The 20,149-nt window shown below is 55.0% G+C and overlaps 1 protein-coding gene across 1 annotated transcript in view; it reads right to left on the reverse strand.

Annotated features, from left to right (window-relative positions):
- TMEM132D (transmembrane protein 132D) overlaps positions 1–8,317 on the reverse strand; it is a 559,986-nt gene extending 551,669 nt beyond the window's left edge. Inside the window, 2 exon segments of the mRNA XM_058691494.1 lie at positions 7,999–8,059; positions 8,061–8,317. Coding sequence (XP_058547477.1) covers positions 7,999–8,059; positions 8,061–8,078 — 79 coding nt within the window. The 5' untranslated portion in view covers positions 8,079–8,317.
- Positions 8,318–20,149: the final 11,832 nt, after the last annotated feature.

Below are 20,149 nucleotides of genomic sequence, written 5' to 3' on the forward strand. Positions count from 1 at the left end.
AATCAACTTTAACACAGCACAAGTTTCTCTGGATTCCAAAGATCGGAACATTTATCACCAATTCCAGATCCCTTCGGAGTTGCCTTCTTGAGTCCTGTTAACCAGCCCGGCAGGAACCTCCTGGAACCAGGGTTCAGGGCTGGCTCAGGTACTGGGGGCCCTGGGGAAGCAGCAGCATCCAGTCCCCGGGCCCCCAGGTCCCGGGAGGAGGGCACTGGCGAAGGCGGGCTCTGGGCCAGAATGGGAGCAGCCTGTGGCTAGGGGTCTCCCCACCCCCCACCCCACTGGTCCTTCAGCAAACTGGGCCCCCAGGGCGCCCTGCGGGTCTACACACACAACCCAGCAAGCCCCCCTCCACCGGACAGAGCCTGCGGCCAGCAGCTAAGAATCCTGGCCAACACAGAGCGAGCGGAGTCCGCAGGAAAGAGATTCCAAAGGGTTATTCGGCGGACACCAAGGACACATCCTTCCTCTCACCACATAATCAGAGAGCGTGTCCATCCCTGTACCGATCACACTGCTTTACCAGAGACGGTTATGACTGTGTCCCACACTTCCCTGCATCATCTCGACAGCAGAGTTGACTTCATACTCCTTTCTGCCTCCTGAGAACCTAGCTCACCGATAGGTAAACAACAGCCCTCAGTGCCCAGGACAGGTGGCATTCCTTGCTGGAGATAAAAAGTCAGAACTGGGTAGATCACAGCCTGAACTTGAATATTCTCTGCTGTGTGTGGGCAGCAGGGCTCTCTCAAATGCCATCAAAGTCACAGAACCGTGAAATTCCAGATTCGCTTATGTAATGGTGATTCCCAAATAGCATGTCCTAGAGGGGACCTCATCTTCCCGCCCAACAAAATAGCATCCTACCTGCCCTTTCCTTTCCTTCCCTTCCCCTTCCCTTTCCCCTTCCCTTTCCCCTTCCCTTCCCCCCCTCCCCCTCCCCTCCCCCTTCCTCCCCTTCCCTTCCCCCCCTCCCCCTCCCCTCCCCCTTCCTCCCCTTCCCTTTCCTTTCCTTTCCCCTCTCCTTCTTTCTTTAAATCCAAGTTAGTTAACATACAGTATAATAATGGTTTCAGAAACAGAATCTAGTGATTCATCGCTTACATGTGACACCCAGAGCTCATCCCAACAAGTGTCCTCAGTGCCCATCCCCCATCTAGCCCATCCCCTCACTCACCTCCCCTCCAGCAACCCTCAGTTTGGTCTCTGTATTTAAGAGTCTCTTACGGTTGGTCTCCCTCTCGGTTTTATATTATTTTTCCTTCCCTTCCCTTATGTCCATCTGTTGAGTTTCTCAATTTCCACGGAGGAGTGAAGTCCTATGATATCTGTCTTTCTTGGACTAATTTCGCTTAGCATAATACCCTCCAGTTCTATCCACGTTGTTGCAAATGGCAAGATTTCATTCTTTTTCATTGCCGAGTAGTATTCCACTGTGCGCATGTGTGTGTGTGTGTGTGTGTGTGTGTGTGTGTGTGTGTGTGTATTTACCCATTCGTCAGTTGATGGACATTTGGGCTCTTTCCATACTTCGCCTATTGTCGATAGCGCTGCTATAAACTTTGGGGTGCACGTGCCCCTTTGACTCAGCATTTTTGGATCCCTGGGTTAAATACCTAGTAGTGCAATTGCTGAGTCGTGGGGTAGTTCTATTTGTAACTTTTTCAGGAACCTCCACACTGTTTTCCAGAGGAGCTGCACCAGTTTGCATTCCCACCAACGATGCAAAAGAGATCCTCTCTCTCAGCATCCTGGCCAACATCTCTTGTTGCCCGAGTTGTCTTAAACACATTTTCTTAACTCATTTGCCTTGTCCCTCCTCCCCTGAAACCACCATCGCTCTATCTCCAAGTCACCTGCTGACTAACGACCAAGGAGGCTCCGGCTCGCAGCCCTCTTCACAAAGCGTGCCCCCAGAATGCTTGCCGTAAGCAAGTCTGGACCTTCCTCTCTGGCCACAGACTGTGTCACCTCAGCCACTGCAACCCCACAGCCTCCAGGCGCCAAAGCACCTCAGGACACCGGACCACACTGTGGGGGAAACAGAGCTTGGGGGCACTGGGAGCCACATCCGCAAACTCGCGGTTTCTCACGCCAACAGGAGAACGTCAAGTCCCCAAGAGCTAAAAGCACCGTGAGACCGCCCGTCTTCTCAAACCCGGATCTGACGCTCCATTGAGACGCTTCACTTCAGGCAGAGAAGGCAGGACGTCCGTGCCCTCTCTAATCTTTCCCTCGGCCACTGTGGTGCCATCTGCTCTGACAACACGTGCTCGGGTCTCTTTTCCAACGCGTGTCGGGATTTTGTCTACCCTGAAGTTCACGGACCTGCCTCTTTGCGGATCGGTACACCGTTAAGCGGCGGGGTGTCTTGGGCGGTATTTCTGCGTCAAAGGAACCCTTAAAACCAGCGTCCCGCAGCAGAAGTGGAGGAGACCGGCTGCGGGCTGTCGGGGGCCCCCCTCACTCCTTCCTAGAAGCAGGGTTTTCTTTAATAAATGACAAAAGCGATGGAGGTGCGTTCTGAGCCTTTGGTCTCACGTCGGCACAAGCCCGCGGCTGGTCCCCACGATCCCCACCACCTCCCTGCCGCCGGCCTCCCCTCGAGACTCACTGCTCAGTCGGGCTTGGGGTGTGGCATCTGAGCCAACCTCACCGATTCACCCGTTCATGGGACACACCGTCCCCCTCTCGAAAGCAAATCGATCCGCGTCTGTCTGCCTTCCTCCTACATGCTTCCACCTCTTCCTTTACCTCTTCTCTAAAGAGCCACCCCCCACGCCGCGTCCTGCAGGTCCCTCCCCCCCACACCTGGGGCCTAAGCGTGCTGGTGACGTCAGTGATGTGAGTCAGAGTGTCACTTAACCCTTTGTGACAGTCTGGGAATTAAAAATCAATGTACATTGGTAGGGATTAAGAGATTAAGAGGCACTAACTACCAGTTACCAAGCAAATAAGTCTCGCGGAAGAAAAGCACAGCCTAAGGAAATCCAGTGGATACGGCTGGAGCCACGTCCTCCCACGGCGCCAGGTGGTGACCGCTGAGTCACACGCACGACGGTCGATTCTCCGTGTCGCACACGCGACCCCACCCGGACACGGTACCCCCGCTCCGCCTCAACAGCGACGGTTAGGACAGAAAATAAACAAGACAACTACCGAAGGCATGTTTAAAAATCTTACACTTCAGCCCCCGTTCGGTACCATTTCCCATCGCTGCTGGAAAATCTCAGGCCGAGGAGATTACGGACAAGGACGTCCTTTCGACCACCTGTTCAACAACGCGGGTTTGAACTTACACAGGCACTGTTTTCGAGAACCACAGTCCTGGAAATGCACCGCATCACGGTTCCCTTGATAACTGACTCTAGCTCCCTCTGTCGTAAGAACACGGTAAGAAGTTCACAGAACACGGAAACCCGCGCTCATCGACTGTGTCCGTGGTCTGTAAGGCTTCTGGTCAACGGCAAGCTACTGCTGGCAGCCAGATTTTGGGGAGTCAGAGTCCTAAGTGGAGCTTCTACTGCGTAGGGGGGAGGTCGGCGACCCCGTCCCTTGTGCTGTTCAAGGGCCAGATGTGTGGAGCACCAACCATACACTAGGCTCTGAGCTACAAGTCAAACGAGGGCCTCTCTGTACTCAACGGTCAGCGAGTCTGGAAGCACGAAAGAAGGGACTGGTTTTCAGGCGTTATAAACCACCACGAGCGGCCAAGCGCATGGGCTGATCAGAATCCAGACCCTGCCCGTTTCTGCTTGTGAGATCTCGTCTGAGCCTCACTTTCTGCATCTGTAAAATGGAGTTAATAACAAACTCCAACCAGTTAGGCTTATCTGAAAAGTCCCCCCAGAAATCATTGTCCTGAATCACTCAGCACAGCGGCCGTACAATAATTACTCCCAAAACTAGCCATCGCTATTATTGACCAAAGTATTTCCTACGGCACTTTGAATTACTGAAGGAAAAAAACAGACAGACAGACAAACAAATACACGATTAAATTATTTTACCCTCGGGCAAAGTGCCTTTCGGGGGTATTCCACAGTCTTGAGCATACTTGAACACTGACTGTATCTTTGCAAGGTCCAAAGAACTATACCATGTACTGGAGAGAAATCAAAGCTACGTAGAAAAATACACAGTGTGCCCCTAGAGGAACTTGGTGTCTGGGACAGAAGAATCTAGGTTTAGAATGTGCAGGGAGAAAGGAAGGAAGGGAGGGAGGGAGGAAGGAGGGAGGGGGGAAAAAGGATGGCTAGATGGATAGCCTGATGAACAAAAAGACAGATGAATGGGTAACGACCGGTTCAATGAACAGAGGAGTGGCTTCAATGGACAGATGACACAGAAACATAGGGTAGCAGAAGCTTCTGCAGTAGGGTATTTGTGGAGCTTTTGTTTTGTTTTTCATTTTTTTCTTGGCTGCCGAAATGGAACCAATTAAACAGATCCTCACACTCGGAATTCTACCTTTCTTTGCGTGTAAGTATTTGTTACAAAACCGTATCTGTTGTTTAACTTTTCTAATTCGGAGGAAATGAAAGTTAATGATCCCCCTGTTCCCCAGCCCTTTAACACTGACGTGTAAGCAGCAGAGTCCCCCCACGTCTCCGCCTCTCACACGGGCACCGGCCAGCTCCCTCCTGGATGGTTCTGCCTCCCGGCCAAGCCCCTTGTCCGGGCTTGGCCAAGGGGCGGCTGGAAACCAGAGCTGTTTCCGGTCCAAGGCTGTACCGGATTTCTCCTGACACTCCCTCCACGGAGGCGGGGGTTCTCCCCCCTCCCGACACCCCTCTCTGGTCCTGAGACGGGACCTGCATCGCTGCAGTGGCTCCTCTCCCAGCCCCCGGGGTCGCCGAGGGTCCGCTTCTCACTGCCACGTACAGGAGAACCCACCCTGGAGGACGCAGGTGCGGGTCACGACAAGCAACCTAGATGCGGTGACCTTCCTGTGTTCGTGGAAACGTGCCCGCTCCCCGCCCACCTCCCGTGTTTTCATTCCTTTGTCTTGTCAGCCCCCACTTTCCATATCGCTACTCCCCCACCCCAGAAATGAACAGCAGCGTATAAAAACACAGTCCTGGGGCGCCTGGGTGGCACAGTCGGTTAAGCGTCCGACTTCAGCCAGGTCACGATCTCGCGGTCCGTGAGTTCGAGCCCCGCGTCAGGCTCTGGGCTGATGGCTCGGAGCCTGGAGCCTGTTTCCGATTCTGTGTCTCCCTCTCTCTCTGCCCCTCCCCCGTTCATGCTCTGTCTCTCTCTGTCCCAAAAATAAATAAAAAACGTTGAAAAAAAAAAATTAAAAAAAACACAGTCCTGGTTCACGTCAAGTTCCCAACAGGACTAGACCCACACGTAAGACACAAGCTCTCTGGCAACCGGACAGAAGACCATTCTCCAAGGAAGTCTGGGACCAGAGGACAACGTGGCCAGTCACTTACTGACCTCATGATATCATCTCTAGGTCCCCAGGATAGAAGTACAAACAGTCGAGGGCCTGGGTGGCTCAGCTGGTTGAGCGTCTGACTTTGGCTCGGGTCATGACCTCACTTTTCGTGGGTTCGAGCCCCACGTCGGGCTCTGTGCTGACAGCTCGGAGCCTGGAGCCTGCTTCGGATTCTGGGTCTCCCTCTCTCTCGCCCCTCCCCCACTCACACTCTGTCTCTCTCTCTCTCTCTGTCTCAAAAATAAACATTGAAAAAAAAGTTTTTTAAAGGAGTACAAACAACGAAGATTTTTACTTGCTTTTCAATCTATAGAAGAGTGGGTTTGCTCTGTGACCAATCCCCGCCTGCTCACGAATTACTTGAGGTTCTAGGACATCAGCCTGGAATTAAAATCTGCATTTCTGTTCATTCAAGGATTCATATTTGGAAAGAAGGAGAGCGATACAGTAAAAGCTACAACACGCTGAAGCAGATATTCAATATTTGGAAGTAATCTCCGTTTTTTCATCGGCCCCAGACCCACCAGGCACTTTGGGTTACGTGCACGTATCCGTGCGTGTGCAGACCTACATTCGCTTCCAATTAAAATCCTTCAAAACAGAGTCCATATTCGATGTCAAGCTGGTCTAAAACTTTCAGACCTGGTCAAAGAATCTCAGGGGAGAAATGCAATGTGCACACACGAGCCAGAACGAGCCATCCCTGCCTTTAGAAATCACATCTGCACCAGGAAATTTTATATAACATGATGGCATGGCAGGCGGGGGGGGGGGGGGGGGGGGTCACACTTTTTCCTGTTCTTCGGTATATTGGGGAAAATCTCCGAATAACCGACCTCGGGCTCAGCACTGTGCTTGCCGCTGTAGGAAAATCCACACAGCACTGACTCACTTCTGAACAGTTTGGCTGAGTTAAGGTCTCTAAATTCAACACACAAAATATGCCACATGCTGGGCTGATGGCATCATTTCACACGCTGAGACTCCCCCACCCCCACCCCCACCTCGCACAGGCCCTTGTTTTAAAGACATTTTTCAGGGTTTCCACTTGAAAAAGTTGGATGGCATCGGGGAAAATACAGTCTTCTCCAACACTGCCCAATCTCATAAAGAAATCGGTAACAGAGCTACATACATACCCGAGGAAACTTGAGAGTTAAGTCATATTTACCCAGCTATTCTGGACCTTTCTTAACAACATAAAAACAGAGAAGCCTCTTCCTTTCAGAAAATCAAGTGACAACCAATAAAGAAATATGCCTCACAGCCATATGCAAGACCGCTGCTGTTGCTGTGAATTGGGTTTTTTTTTTTCTTTAACCTCGCGTCTGCCTGGGTTGGATTCACTGAATTCATCAACCTTGTCTTCGGTTCCGTGTGCACACCATAAATCCCGGAGGCCCTGGTCCTCGGGACTGCTCTAACTCCTAATTAGGAGCTGTGAACCCGCTCCAACAGCACTTGAAAAGACGGCGAGCAGGGTGGGCGACCCTCCCCTCCCTGGACCACAGCAAGTGAACGGTCCTCGTCTGGCCTCAGATCCCGGCCTTCCTCACTTCCTCACCTCCGCGATTCTGCAAGAGCTCGCAGAGATTTCCTGTCATTAAAAGGCTCTGTGCATGACAAGTGGCTTTGAAGTTTCGGAGCTCTCCTCTCGAAAATCTTTTCAGAAAAAAATCTGTCGACGGGGCTTGGGGGGCACCCACTGGAGCCTGCTACGAATCTCCACTTTCCTCCTAACATGATTCCCTGCAGGAGGCAGGCGCTGGGAGGGAACCGCTCACAAAACACAGAGTCCGGATCGATAAGGAAAAAGAATTGCTGGTACTTTCCACCGTCTCCTGCGTGAACCACGTTAACTCCTCCTTCAAGGAATTAGCGCCCTGAGCCTCCAAAGCGGCTGCTGGATGCGGGTCTGGGTGCTGACTGCAGGGGAAGGGGGCACACGGGGCAGGGGTCCCTGCCTGCACTCAAGGCTCCGGGTCGGGGCCCTGCCGACAAGTTGCGGTCAGAACTCCGCGGCGAGGCCGTGCCGACGCTGGCGCGGCCCCGCGGCCCCGGAGGGCGGGAGCCTCGACCCCGCAGGACACCCCTCCCCGAGGTCCTGGGGGCGGTGGGGTCACTCCGGGGCCCCGTTTTCGGCAGCCTGCCACGCACTGAATGCATTCCCGTACACAGGAGGGCCCTGGAATGCTTTCCTCACAGGTCGGCGCCGGCAGGAAACGCGGCAGGTGCACGCTCCGGGGCCCTTCCCGGTCATTCCAAGCCCCCTCCCCCGGCAGGGCCCGCCTCCCCTCCCCTCTGCGGCTTCTCCGCGGCCCCCTCCCCCGACGCAGGGCTATTTTTCCCGGCGTCCGTCGCCAGTCTCCCCGGGGACCTCGCGGCCAAGTCCCCCCGGGAGGGACCTGCAGCAAGAGGGGCCGCCGGCGCGCGTGCACACGCGCACACGACACCCACGCCCTCCGTCCCGGCCACCCCAGCCACGCGCGCTCCCGCACCCTCACTCGCGGCAAAGTTAGTCCCGGGCCGGAGGCGGCGGCGGCGCTCACCTTTGGAGAGCAGGGCGGCCAGGCTGATGAGCACGGGGGACCAGCGGTGCCACGGCGTCCCCCATCTCAGAAGGGCACATCCCGGAGACCCGAGCGCGGCTCCTCGGCTCCCGGCGCCGTCGGGGCGCGGACCAGCGGCCGCCGGGCCCGGGTTGGCCCCGGGGGTGGGGGGGGGGGGGGGGGAGGAGCGCGGCTAGGGGCGCGAGCAGCCGCGGGGCCCTGCGCCCTCCGCCCGCCAGCCCATGGCCGGCCGGGCGACGACCGCGCGCGGCTCCGGACTGGCTCCCCCGAGGCCGGCGCGCGCCGCAAACCCCACCCCTCGCCCCCGCCGGGCGCCTCGCTCGGGTCCGCGCGGGGTCGGGCCTCCCGCTCGGCGGGCGAGGGGGGCCGCCTCGGGAGCGCGGGAGCCGGCTAGCGCGCGCGGGCGGCGGGGCGGCGGGGCTGCGGCGGCGGCGGCGGCGGCGCGGGGGCCCCCGGGGGGCTGGCCGGGCGCGCGGGGGGGCGCGGGGCGCGCGGGCGCACGGTCCCCATGCCGCCCGCGCCCGAAGTTTGGCGGCGCCGCCCCCGCGCGCCCGGCTCCGGCCCCCGCCCGCGGCCCCGGCGCGCGGAGCGCACGGCCGGCTCGGGAGACGCGGCCCCGGCGCGCGGAGGAGCGGCCGCCGGCTCGGGGACCCGCGCGGTGGCCCCGCTCGGCCGACACCGCAGCCGGCGCGGAGCCGAGCGCCGCCGAGTCCTGCGCGCCTGGGAGGTTGGGGGGTGGGGGGTGGGCTTCGCCTTCCGAATTTGTCTGTTTTTGAAAAGCCCCACCCTTTCGGAGTGACAGCCGTGAGCCCCAATCCGCGAAGTAGGGCCCACCTCTCCCCCCCCCCCAACCCCGGGGCCGCCCGCTCGCCCCGCCCTCGCCGTCCCCCCCCCCCCTCCTCCCCGCGGGTGCGGCTGGGAGGGGCTGCCGGAGGCGGCTGGAAACCCCGCCCGCCCGGAGCGCCCCGAGCCGGCCGCCCAACCCCCCCCAACAGGTGGCGAGACGGCCATCTGCCTCCCCTGCGTCCCCAAACCTCCAGCGAAGGGCCAGCCCTCCGGCCTGGGGGGTACCTCGTGCGCTCCGCCGGCCAGTGGACGCGAAGGTCGCCACAGAGGGTCCCTCGGCCCGCCCCGGGCATCCCCGACTACCTCTGAGGAGGAGGGCCTCCGACAAGCCATCCGGCCCCCGGCCCCCGGTGCTCGAATGACCACCAAGTCAGGGACCCTGAAGGGATTCCATCTTGACCACCACCACCCCCCCCCCCCCCACTAACCCCTTCCCCCCGGGTTAGCCAACTGGAACTGGGAATTGATCGGCTGAGGGCCAACGTGGCCTTGAGCATATCAGGCACAAGGTTCTAGGTTTATACCTTCCTGGATCCCTAATTAAGACAGCCCTGAAACCGAGATCACTAAGCATCATCCTCTGAGTTCAGTCCAAGGACCCCTGCGCTCCATGTGAGCCTTTGAATTAACCGGATCAAAATCAGAGAGACAGAGAAAGCATTCTGAATATTTTGAAAATACTGTAAAACAACAACACCCAAATCAAATGAGGCGAATTTACCTAGTAGGTGAAAACGGGTCTTTATCATCCGGCTAACAGAGCAGATGTTTTGATTCTCGTTGCCGGTGCCGTGGTTGTGAAAATATGCCAAAGGTTTCAGGGTTTTTAGCTTTCAAAGTTTCAGGGAAGATCAGACAGGCGGGGGCTTGTCTCCCCAGGACGGTGTCTGCGTTTCTCGGAATGTCTTTCTGTTTTTCTTTCGTCTGTTTCTTAAACTTCTGCTCCTCGTCTCTGGGTCTCCTACAGCATTGTAAAGAGTTAATGCAGCAAAGAATGTAAGAGGTTGTGTATTTCAGCACTCTGAAACTTGGGGAAGCTTGTTAAAAATGCTGCCGACCAGCCCACCCCAGAAGCCTCTGATTCGGCAGGTCTGGGTGGCATTCCTAAAAGGGGCTTCAGGTGAAGCTGAAACAGCTGGTCCCAGGACCCCTGGCCCAGCTCACGATACTCACCTCCAAGGTGGGGAAACTGAGGGCTAACCCCTGCCCACCTGGCCTCCTCATGGCAAAGCCAGAGTCCGCACTAAATGCCGATTCCAGGTGGCCAGAGTCGGTTTTGATGGGAAACAAAGTCTATCTTTCGAGCATTTCCCCAATGTGTAGACTAGAATTAATAGTCTCCGTTCTTTATTAAAAACAACCATCTTCTATTCTGAAATCAAAGTAAGTTGTTTTTATTTCTTCCAGAATTGCAATCATCAGATGCTCCTTTATGGGGTGGGGACGGGGAGGGGGGGGTTCATTGCAAAAGATTTCTCTGTGTCCTTAGGATAAAACGTGGCTGAAGGCTCTGGCCCAAAATGTGAAACTATTTCCCCGTCATGCAGAGTTGGCCAAGTTTTGTCTACTCTTCGGTGCGGACGCTTTTTGGGAAGCCGAAACTCCAGAAACCTGGTCAGTGGCTACAATAAGATGTAAGAACCGCTTCTTGGGGATGCTGTTGCAGCTAACACATCTAATCTTCTTTGGGTAATTAGCCCGGCTAGTTGTGGGGAAGCCGAGCCTTCCGAAGCCTCCAGAAGCACGCCAGGCCCGCCAGGTCCCGATGCCTCCGGGACCACCTCCCCATCAGAGCGCCTGCCTTGTTTCTCTCCAATTAATTGTAAGAAATCTGCTTTCCTGCAAGACTGTGGGTTTCATCCGCAGGGCCATAAATCAATTTGTAAGCCTAATTTTGTCAGTAATTAAATAGTACTAATTGTTCCTGCCATGTGGATTATGCTTTTACATGAGGCAGTTTGGGCCCTCGTCTTTCAAGGAAACAAAACATTCTTTGAGGCAATTTCAAGTGGTACCAGCTTTGACAACATGGATCCTGCTTGGGATTCTCTCTCTCTCTCTCTCTCTCTCTCTCTCTCTCTCTCTCTCACCCTCCCTCTCCCCCCTCTCCCTCTCCCCCCTCTCCCTCTCCCCCCTCTCCCTCTCCCCCCTCTCCCTCTCCCCCCTCTCCCTCTCCCCCCTCTCCCTCTTCCCCCTCTCCCTCTCCCCCCCCACTCCTCTCCTGCTCATGCTCTCTCTCTGAAAATAAATAAATAAACTTAAAAAAAATTTTTTTAAAGGGGTACCAGCTGGTAAAGGTGGAAAGGAGTCTGCTGGAATCCCCATGTGGAAGGGAACTGGACCACTGGTGGTAAAGAAGGTGCTGTTAGGTCCTACAAGATGGGGCCGTGTTTAACTGACAGTTCTCCCCCAGTCCTCCCGGATGCATCCAGCAGAGAGGCTCAAGCCTGAAACAATTGTTTCACATTTGCAAACGCCCTTGCTTCTTTTAAAACAGAGGAAACCTCTTTCTGCCCGGAGTGACGCTAGCTAGCCAGAGTGCATTTAACGCGGCTTTCTTTTTGTTTCGATTGTTAATATCTTTACCTTCCCACTTTACCTTTACTTAGTGGCAGGTTTCCTTTTTCAAATCAACTGAGGTAAGTTTTTGAGGAATGGGCTGACCTGCAGGGGAGGACCACATCACCGCTGATGCAGGCGTATACATCATCTTTCTCTGCAACACGACCTGGGAACGCAGGGAGGAGTGCGTGTGGGAGACACTGGACGTGAGCCGCCGGATCCATCCGTCCTTCAGGTGCAGGCAAGCCTTTTTGGATCCCTTTGTTTTCCCCCTCAATCTTCCCAAACGTGTGCAACAGCCAGGAAATAGGCCGGAAACGGCTTATCTCGTTTTAAGAGTGGGGACAGAATTGTGATTTGGAATTCACCGTCAGGAGCACCCATGTGCCTCTCGGGGAGCCGGGGGGCGGGGGAGAGCATGTCTCCAGCAAGATTACTCCAGAAGGTGGCCTTGAGGATGGTGTGACCGCTGTTGGCCAGTACCTGTCACTCTGTCCTTCGGGACGCAGGGATGACTGTGCCTCTCGGTCCCCGGGAAGGTGACGGATGGAATATGAGCGGAAGTGGTGAGGGTCTCTTCCAAGATGAGGCAGCGAAAAGCCCCCCGTGGTGCTTCACTCCGTACCTCCCCCACCAGGAGGCTCGAGGAGACCATGCGTTTGAGCAGGTGCAGCTGCTACGGGGTCGTGAGTCCCTGTCCGCCAGCCCCGCAGGCCCGTGGGGGCCAGAACACCTGCCAAGCCTCACAAGACACCCAGCAGCAGCCACGGTTGTCACTGTGTTAAGTCACTGCACTTCCGGATCCTTCCTGGTTGCCTTACTAATATGACAGTGTCCTTTACTCTCCCCAGTCGGCCCTCCCTTACTCGTCTCCTTGGGCTCCATAAGCAACTGTTGAGAACCCAGCATGCCGGCCTCCCAAGCAGCCCCCGCCATCGCCAGGTGACCTTAAGGAACAGCCTCTTTCCTAAAGGCCAGGAGTACCGTGCCCCGTTTGCCTTAATTTCCTGAGTCGGGGATCCGTGCAGACCCTAAACGGTCTTATTTGACTTCTTTGGAGTTGGATGCTGTACCCCCTCGAATAAATCCTGCCTTCGTACTCCTGGCCGGGCCAGGCCGGGTTCCTCCGTCAGGGCTGAGGATTCTGTGGGGGTCGGAGAGAAGCCCCCTGCGGAAGGACCTCCTCGACGTGCCCTGCACTTGTCCCTCGCTGGAGCCCCTGACGGTGCCACTAGCTGTTTGCTACGTTAGATCCCACGGCCGCCACCCACGAGGCGCACAGGCTTCCTGAGGGGAGGTGCGGTCCTCACGGGCCGGCTACCCAGGGGAGAGGGACGTACAGGGACCCCTTACTCCATGCCGTGCATATTAATTACACGCCTGTCATCGGCCAGGCACGGTGGATCCAGCAAGTCAACAGGGAGCCACCACGGAGCCTACGGTCTCACAGGGACAGACAGACGGGGAACCAGGAAACAAGGAACGTGATACTTTTAGAAAGACCCTGGGAGGAACTCAGGCAGGATCGTGTTTACCTTGAGAGAGGTCGGCCAAGGCTTCCCTGATGAGGTGGCCTGGGAAGCAAGGCCTGCTGACGCGAAGGACCCCGTGTGCGGATCTGGGTGATGACCACGCTGCTGGAGGGAACAGCGGGTGCAAAGGCCATGAGGTACGTCAAAGCCGGAGGCTCCGAGAGAAGCCTGTGGCTGAAGCGGAGGGAGCCGGGGGAGGAGGGGGAGGAGGTGAGGTCAAGGGTACGGGCCGGAGACACAGGCAGGAGGACGACGGAACCTCCCCAGGAAGGCGAGAAAACTGCAGTTTGCCCCCCCCCCCCAACCATCCGATAAGACGGACACATGGAAAAAGGCTGTGTTTGCTTTCCTAACTGAGCACCCACAAGGTTTGGTTTCCCGAGGCCGTTGAAAACCAGTGTCTCTCACGGCTGTGGACGGCTGGGCTGTGACTTTACAGACGCCTCTGTCGGGGAAGGACTAAACTCATTGCAAGCACCTCTGAGCCATACGTAAGTGGTATCCCAGTACTACTACCGAGAAAACGGTTCCCCAGCCCTGTCCACCCGGTGACATGCAGGGACCCGATCCTGCCCGGGGGGGAGCCAGCGCGGCCACGGAGGGAGAGGCTTTGCTGGCAGTTTGTGGATTTTGCCAACGTCAAAGAGACCCGAGGTCCCATGTGAGCGCATAACAGCTTCAAAGCTGAAATGGGAGGACATTTTCAATGGCCTAATTCGGAAGAGATTTAAGGTGCTTTGGGCAACAAACAAATGGAAATAATAGGGCTGGGAATGCTTCTGGCTTAGAACTCGATTTTCCCTCCTAATAAAATTCCTCCACATCCACCTCGTAAATCATGTGTATGCCCCAATTTCTTCCAGAAAGTGAACCGTCCCCCATGACGTAGACGTATGTGCCTGGGATTTTAATGATGGAAGAGTGGAGACCTGCTGGTGTCCCCATATCTCCCCACGGACGCACCGGTCCAGGGCGGGAGAGGCACCGGTCCAGGTGCCCCCACCTGCACAATCACAAAAGTCTTTTTAAAAACTCCGTAACAATTCTTAAATGCCACTGTTTTGTTTCACCAAAAGGTCTCTGCTTGGCGCTTAACTCGATCAACGTTGAGTAACCCACTGTGACTGCATGCGATCAATTATCTGTACACGGATTTTTAACTCCTCGCGGGACAGGTATCCGTGTCTGGAAAAGCGACTCATGGCCAGTAGGCAGCTGAGTCTGTAAGTGAACGCTTGGCGGGTGGGGCCGGAGGTAGGTTTGAAAGATCAATTGAAATTGTTCCTCGACAACAGTAAAATTCATGGCACCGGACCAACGTTTTCACTATGACATGAATGGATCAAAAAGGCTGAAAAGCAGGACCTGGAGACCGGACTCTCTGGAACATTCCCTGTTGTACAGCCAGAGAGGACAGTGATGCTGAACTGTGGTCCCGGGCGTCAAGGCCGCATCCGTGGGCCTGCAGTGACCCCTAGTGGCAGCCCAAGACACCTGTTTTCCCACAGAAGAATAAAGGAGGGACGTCTCCCGGTGTAACCGACCAGCCAGCCGCCAAGTTGTCACATTTGAATCAGATTGTATTTTTAAACGAGCTCACGCACCCATATTGATTATCCAAGCGAATGTTTCCAGATGGGACAGTGCCGGAAACCCTCCGCTTTCTCGGGTCCTCTGTCCCCTACTCCGCAGGATCCTCTGGTCTCTCCAGTAAAGGTGAAACCCTGGTTCCTTGGCTACGGGGGCCGGGGGGAGGGGGCGGTGTCCCCAGGGTGCTGCACAAGAAAGAGACACCTGAAGCAGGGAGCCCCTGGGTCCTGCTCAGAAAAGATGTAGTGTTACGTGTCATTTATTTTTTTTTAATTTTTTTTTTCAACGTTTTTTATTTATTTTTTTGGGACAGAGAGAGACAGAGCATGAACGGGGGAGGGGCAGAGAGAGAGGGAGACACAGAATCGGAAACAGGCTCCAGGCTCCGAGCCATCATCAGCACAGAGCCCGACGCGGGGCTCGAACTCACGGACCGCGAGATCGTGACCTGGCTGAAGTCGGACGCTTAACCGACTGCGCCACCCAGGCACCCCATGTTACGTGTCATTTAAAGACAAGTGAGTTCGGGGCGCCTGGGTGGCTCAGTCGGTTGAGCTTCCGACTTCAGCTCAGGTCATGATCTCGCGGTCTGTGAGTTCGAGCCCCGTGTCGGGCTCTGTGCTGATGATGGCTCGGAGCCTGGAGCCTGCTTCGGATTCTGTGCCTCCCTCTCTCTGCATCCCTCCCCTGCTCGCACTCTGTCTCTCTCTCTTTCTCTCTGAAAAATAAAGATTTAAAGCAAAATTAAAGACAAGTGAGTTTGTAAGAAATATAAAGTCGTACCAGTGGCATTGACCCTGGCGGTCCCCAGTTAAAACAGAGGGCCTTCCGGCGGGATATCCGGCCATCTCCTGGCTCAGTCTCTCAGGTTTGAGAAAACGAGAGCCAGAAAGAGGGAAGCTATAGACTTAACCACTGCGGCCTTTTAAAGACGCTGCCATATGGATTAAATAACTTCGCGAGTCTGAGCGTGAGGAAGTCATGATGACTCACCGTGCCGGGTGTCACCTGAAAGGGGCCGTGGGGGAGGGGCTCCGTGCAGCTGTGGCCCAGCTTCATGCTTCAGATAAACTAAAGCTCAAGTCGCTGGGGCTTCTTTGTCTTGTCATTTGCTTTTATTCTGGCGTTTCTGTACCGAGACCACTTCGGAAGTTACTCGTAGAAAATCTGTCACGAGAAATATGCTCTGAAAACGTATGTGTCTGTCAGGTGTTTCAATTTCTCTCCCGAAACTGGCCTTCAAAAATTACAGTTGGGCTAAAATGACCACACTAGCAAAACCAGGGTTCGCCACACATGCACGCACTTTGAGGGGATGCTTAGGGAGTAGCTGGCAGGTTCTCCGACCCTGTGCCTTGTTGCCCCATCTGGCCCTGCTGTGTTTCCCCTGGAAGACTGTGCAGCCCTCCTGGGAGTGCTCCCACTGTTGGTCTAGAGTAGCACCTAAGCCAGACCAACCACAGTCCTGCTCCAGGACCTTTGCACCTGAAGCGGGAGGGGAGAGCCACCTTTGGATGTCTGGAATGTATTGTGGGAAACTTTTACGTTGCTGCATTGCTGGCCGTGTGGCCCACGACACGATCTGGAGCCCTGGGCGAGGCAATCGCCCAGACTTGAGACAGAGTCTGGCTGCCTTAGTTGTTCATCCTGGCCCCTTCTCATGCTCCAGGAAGCACCCTGGCCTCCACGTGAACTCCACTGTGTGGAGCCAGTCCAGGTGGGGGTGTCCCCTGTTTCACTCCACCAGCCGGGCTCCTGCTTCCAGCCCGCTTTGGAGAGACATGAATTGGTTCTTGTCACCCTAGCTCAGAACCTTCCGTGGCTCCCACCTTACCCAGTGAGGATTTCAAGTCCCCACAGTGCCCTGCAAGAGGGCTGTGAACTGCCCGCCTTGTCCCTACTTGTCCCCTATTTCAGCCGGTTGTGACACCCTCCTCCAGTGCATAGGCATTGCTCCTGACACAGGGCCTTTGCACAGACTGATTCCTCTGCCCGGAACACTGTTCCTTCTGGTCTCTGCTAAACATCACTCTACAGCGGATTCCTTCCCTGGACATACTAGCCTCCTGTCCTCACCCTGTGCTGGGTGTCAGGTCAATTATCAACCCAAAATAGTATATACTAAATACTAAAATAAAATACTGTATACAAAATGCTAAATACTACGGTGGTTTAATTTTCTCCCCACCCCCCACCTCGGAATGTGAACTCCCTGGGAGCAATAGCTTTCTTCACTGCCGTATTTTCACTGCCCAGAGCAATGCAAGGTAATGTGGGCATTCTAGAACGTTTTCCTTTCCCCGACTGGGGTTGGTGAGTGAGGAACTCACCACGACTGGTGAGTTCCCAGTTCCCCTGGCCACCCAGTGCTGTTCTGTAGGATGGTTACGGAGAAGCTCCTGCTTGGGTTTGGGCTGACAGCTGTGTGACCTTGGCCGAGTTACTTAACCTCTCTGGGCCGCCGTTTCCTTACCTTAAAAATTGTAGAGTACGCTATCACCCAAGTAGTTGGGCTGTTCCTGAATGAACTGAGGATACCCACATAAAGCACCTACATGATGCCCATCCTAGCACAGCGTTAGCGGTAAAGAGAGAGCGATGGCCAGATACTCTTTTCCACAGGAGCAGCAATGCTTCAAAATGTGTTTTTCCTCGTCTGGTTTCCCTGTTTGACTGTCCACATAATTTATGGGGTTTCTGCAGGGTCAGGGCCAGATACAGATTTTCTTAGCATGATGCTAAATGATCTCCATGGGGATCAGACTCATAAGCAAAAGTCTTGTTGGTCTTAGGCTCACATTAGACCTCTAAGAACATCAATAATGCAGAAGTCAGAGAGAACAATTCTTACACATCGGCTTTACTCATCCTGGAGTTGAAAATAACTCGCTTTTTTTGTGGTAACGTTTTTCTTTTCTGCATTAAAAAAATTCCAAGCCTTAGGGTGGGTTGGGTTGGGGGGAGAAAAAAACAAAACCAAGAAAATAAAGAAAGAAATAGACCCCGGAAGACACCTTATATAATCGCAAATTTTCCGTGATGAAGTGTCTGCAGGTGTAATCTCTGCTTGTTGATTTTTCGTTCTGGTGCACACACGTCGGGGAAAATGCTGACTGCTGTAAACCAACTGTGCCACAGTTCAGGTCGTGCGCGTGAGCTGTTGCACCTCCGAGATCAAGTTGAGTGTCAGACTTACCGTTTTAAAATGGTGTTGCTGGGTGTTTATATAACGTGTGTGGCATGGTGTGGCACAGAGACGGCACGCGTCCAGAGCGCAGCCCCAGCCCGTGCCCGCGATCACGCGACCGGGTGCGTGCCATCGCCTTCCAAGGTCAGTGAGGGTCCCCCTTTGCCCCTCCGCCTCCAGAGAACCCCTGTCCGCGCCTCTCTGCCTTCAGGCAGAGAAACCGAGACTACGAGAACTGATGTGAATAAATAACAAATAATCCAGTGCTAATTCCAAGAACCTACTTTGCCCAGTAATGCCAACCTCTCCCCTCCACCGACCACATCAACGTCCCGCCACAAGCTAACTGGGGCACCCGTGCTTCCCAGAGATGGTTGCAATCACGTCCCCCAGCCGGGCGCTGTTTCCAGTGCCATCCCAACACTCCCCCACCCAGAGGCGGGTCTCGGTCCCCTTACCTGAGACTCTGAACGGACTTGTGCCTCACAAGAGACCCTGGAGGCTCGAGGCGCACGGAAGGAGTCTGACTACCCCAGGGGAGGGGCAGAGCCACACGGAGAGGAGAGCCCATGTGCTGGCTTTCCAGAGAACAGCCCTTGTCTCAAGCCCGCAGCGGCACCCCCAGACATGTGGGTTATAGGAGCCTTCAGATAACGCCGGTCCTCAGCCTCTGCATCAAGCCTTCCCAGATGAGGCCCCTACTGTGACCAAACGTTTGAAAAAGGGTATTTTAGGGGCGCCTGGGTGGCGCCGTCGGTTAAGCGTCCGACTTCGGCCAGGTCACGGTCTCGCGGTCCGTGAGTTCGAGCCCCGCGTCGGGCTCTGGGCTGATGGCTCGGAGCCTGGAGCCTGTTTCCGATTCTGTGTCTCCCTCTCTCTCTGCCCCTCCCCCGTTCATGCTCTGTCTCTCTCTGTCCCAAAAATAAATAAATAAACGTTGAAAAGGGGCGCCTGGGTGGCGCAGTCGGTTGGGCGTCCGACTTCAGCCAGGTCACGGTCTCGCAGTCCGTGAGTTCGAGCCCCGCGTCGGGCTCTGGGCTGATGGCTCGGAGCCTGGAGCCTGTTTCCGATTCTGTGTCTCCCTCTCTCTCTGCCCCTCCCCCGTTCATGCTCTGTCTCTCTCTGTCCCAAAAATAAATAAATAAACGTTGAAAAGGGGCGCCTGGGTGGCGCAGTCGGTTAAGCGTCCGACTTCAGCCAGGTCACGATCTCGCGGTCCGTGAGTTCGAGCCCCGCGTCAGGCTCTGGGCTGATGGCTCGGAGCCTGGAGCCAGCTTCCGATTCTGTGTCTCCCTCTCTCTCTGCCCCTGCCCCGTTCATGCTCTGTCTCTCTCTGTCCCCAAAATAAATAAAAAACGTTGAAAAAAAAAAAAAAAGAAAAAGAAAAAGGGTATTTTAAGCCATTAAGTGTGCGGGTGTGAGCAAAGTAGGCCTTTATTCATTGCAGCTCAGCCAATGAACACTAGTCCGGCACCTACACTCTGTCAGGCCCTGGGCTGGGCTGTTGGGATTCAGGGTCCACAAATGGCTCCTGTCCTGTGTTAGGTTTGACCCATGAATTTGCAAGTTAAAGAAACCCAACTTAACCTGACTGGTGGGTCATTGACTCGAGTAACTGACAATTCCAGGGAGGTCCTTCAGGAAAGGCGGGATCCAGGGCGTTAAATGGCATCGCCAGGCCCTAGCCTCTCTTCGTCCTCCCAGCTCATCTTTCGTCAGTGTCAACATCTCTGTTGACTCCCTTTTTCTAATCGTTCCCTGGCGTCATCTCCAATAGGGCCACGGGCCCTCTGCTAATTCCCGTCGCTGGAGTTTGGGGACGGTCTGGCTGCATCGGATTTGAGCTGCACAGAGGTGCTGAATGCCCTCCAACCGCATGCACTGAGGGTGGGGAGGGCTCGATCACTGAGGAAATCCACAGTGATGTTATCAAAAGAGAAGGATTTGCGGGCATCCAAACACAGCACGGGTCCCGTGCACCTGCTCTATTGAAGGGAAGAATGAGGATCCGTGTGTACAAGGGCAGTCAAGAAAGTCCAAGATCCAGGCTGACAAATTCTGAGTCTCCTCCTCACTTTACAGGTGAAGAAGTCAAGACGCAAATACGTCCAGAACGAGTCAAGATGGCACCTGCAATCCATGGCGAAGCCCAGACGAGACGCCCCAGCACGCGGCTTGCTCTGTTGTTGTGCCACAGACTATACCAACCATTACGCCAGGCACAACCCTGATTTCTCCCAGTTGAAGGGATTTAGACTCATGATTATTTTTTTTAATTAAAAAAATTCTTTTTAATGTTTATTTATTTTTGAAGGAGAGAGAAACAGAGCATGAGCAGGGGAGGGGCAGAGAGAGAGGGAGACACGGAATCTGAAGCGGGCTCCAGGGTCTGAGCTGTAAACACAGAGCCCGA

Source organism: Neofelis nebulosa, chromosome 11 (assembly GCF_028018385.1).
Source record: "Neofelis nebulosa isolate mNeoNeb1 chromosome 11, mNeoNeb1.pri, whole genome shotgun sequence".
In the NCBI taxonomy this organism is placed as follows: domain Eukaryota; kingdom Metazoa; phylum Chordata; class Mammalia; order Carnivora; family Felidae; genus Neofelis; species Neofelis nebulosa.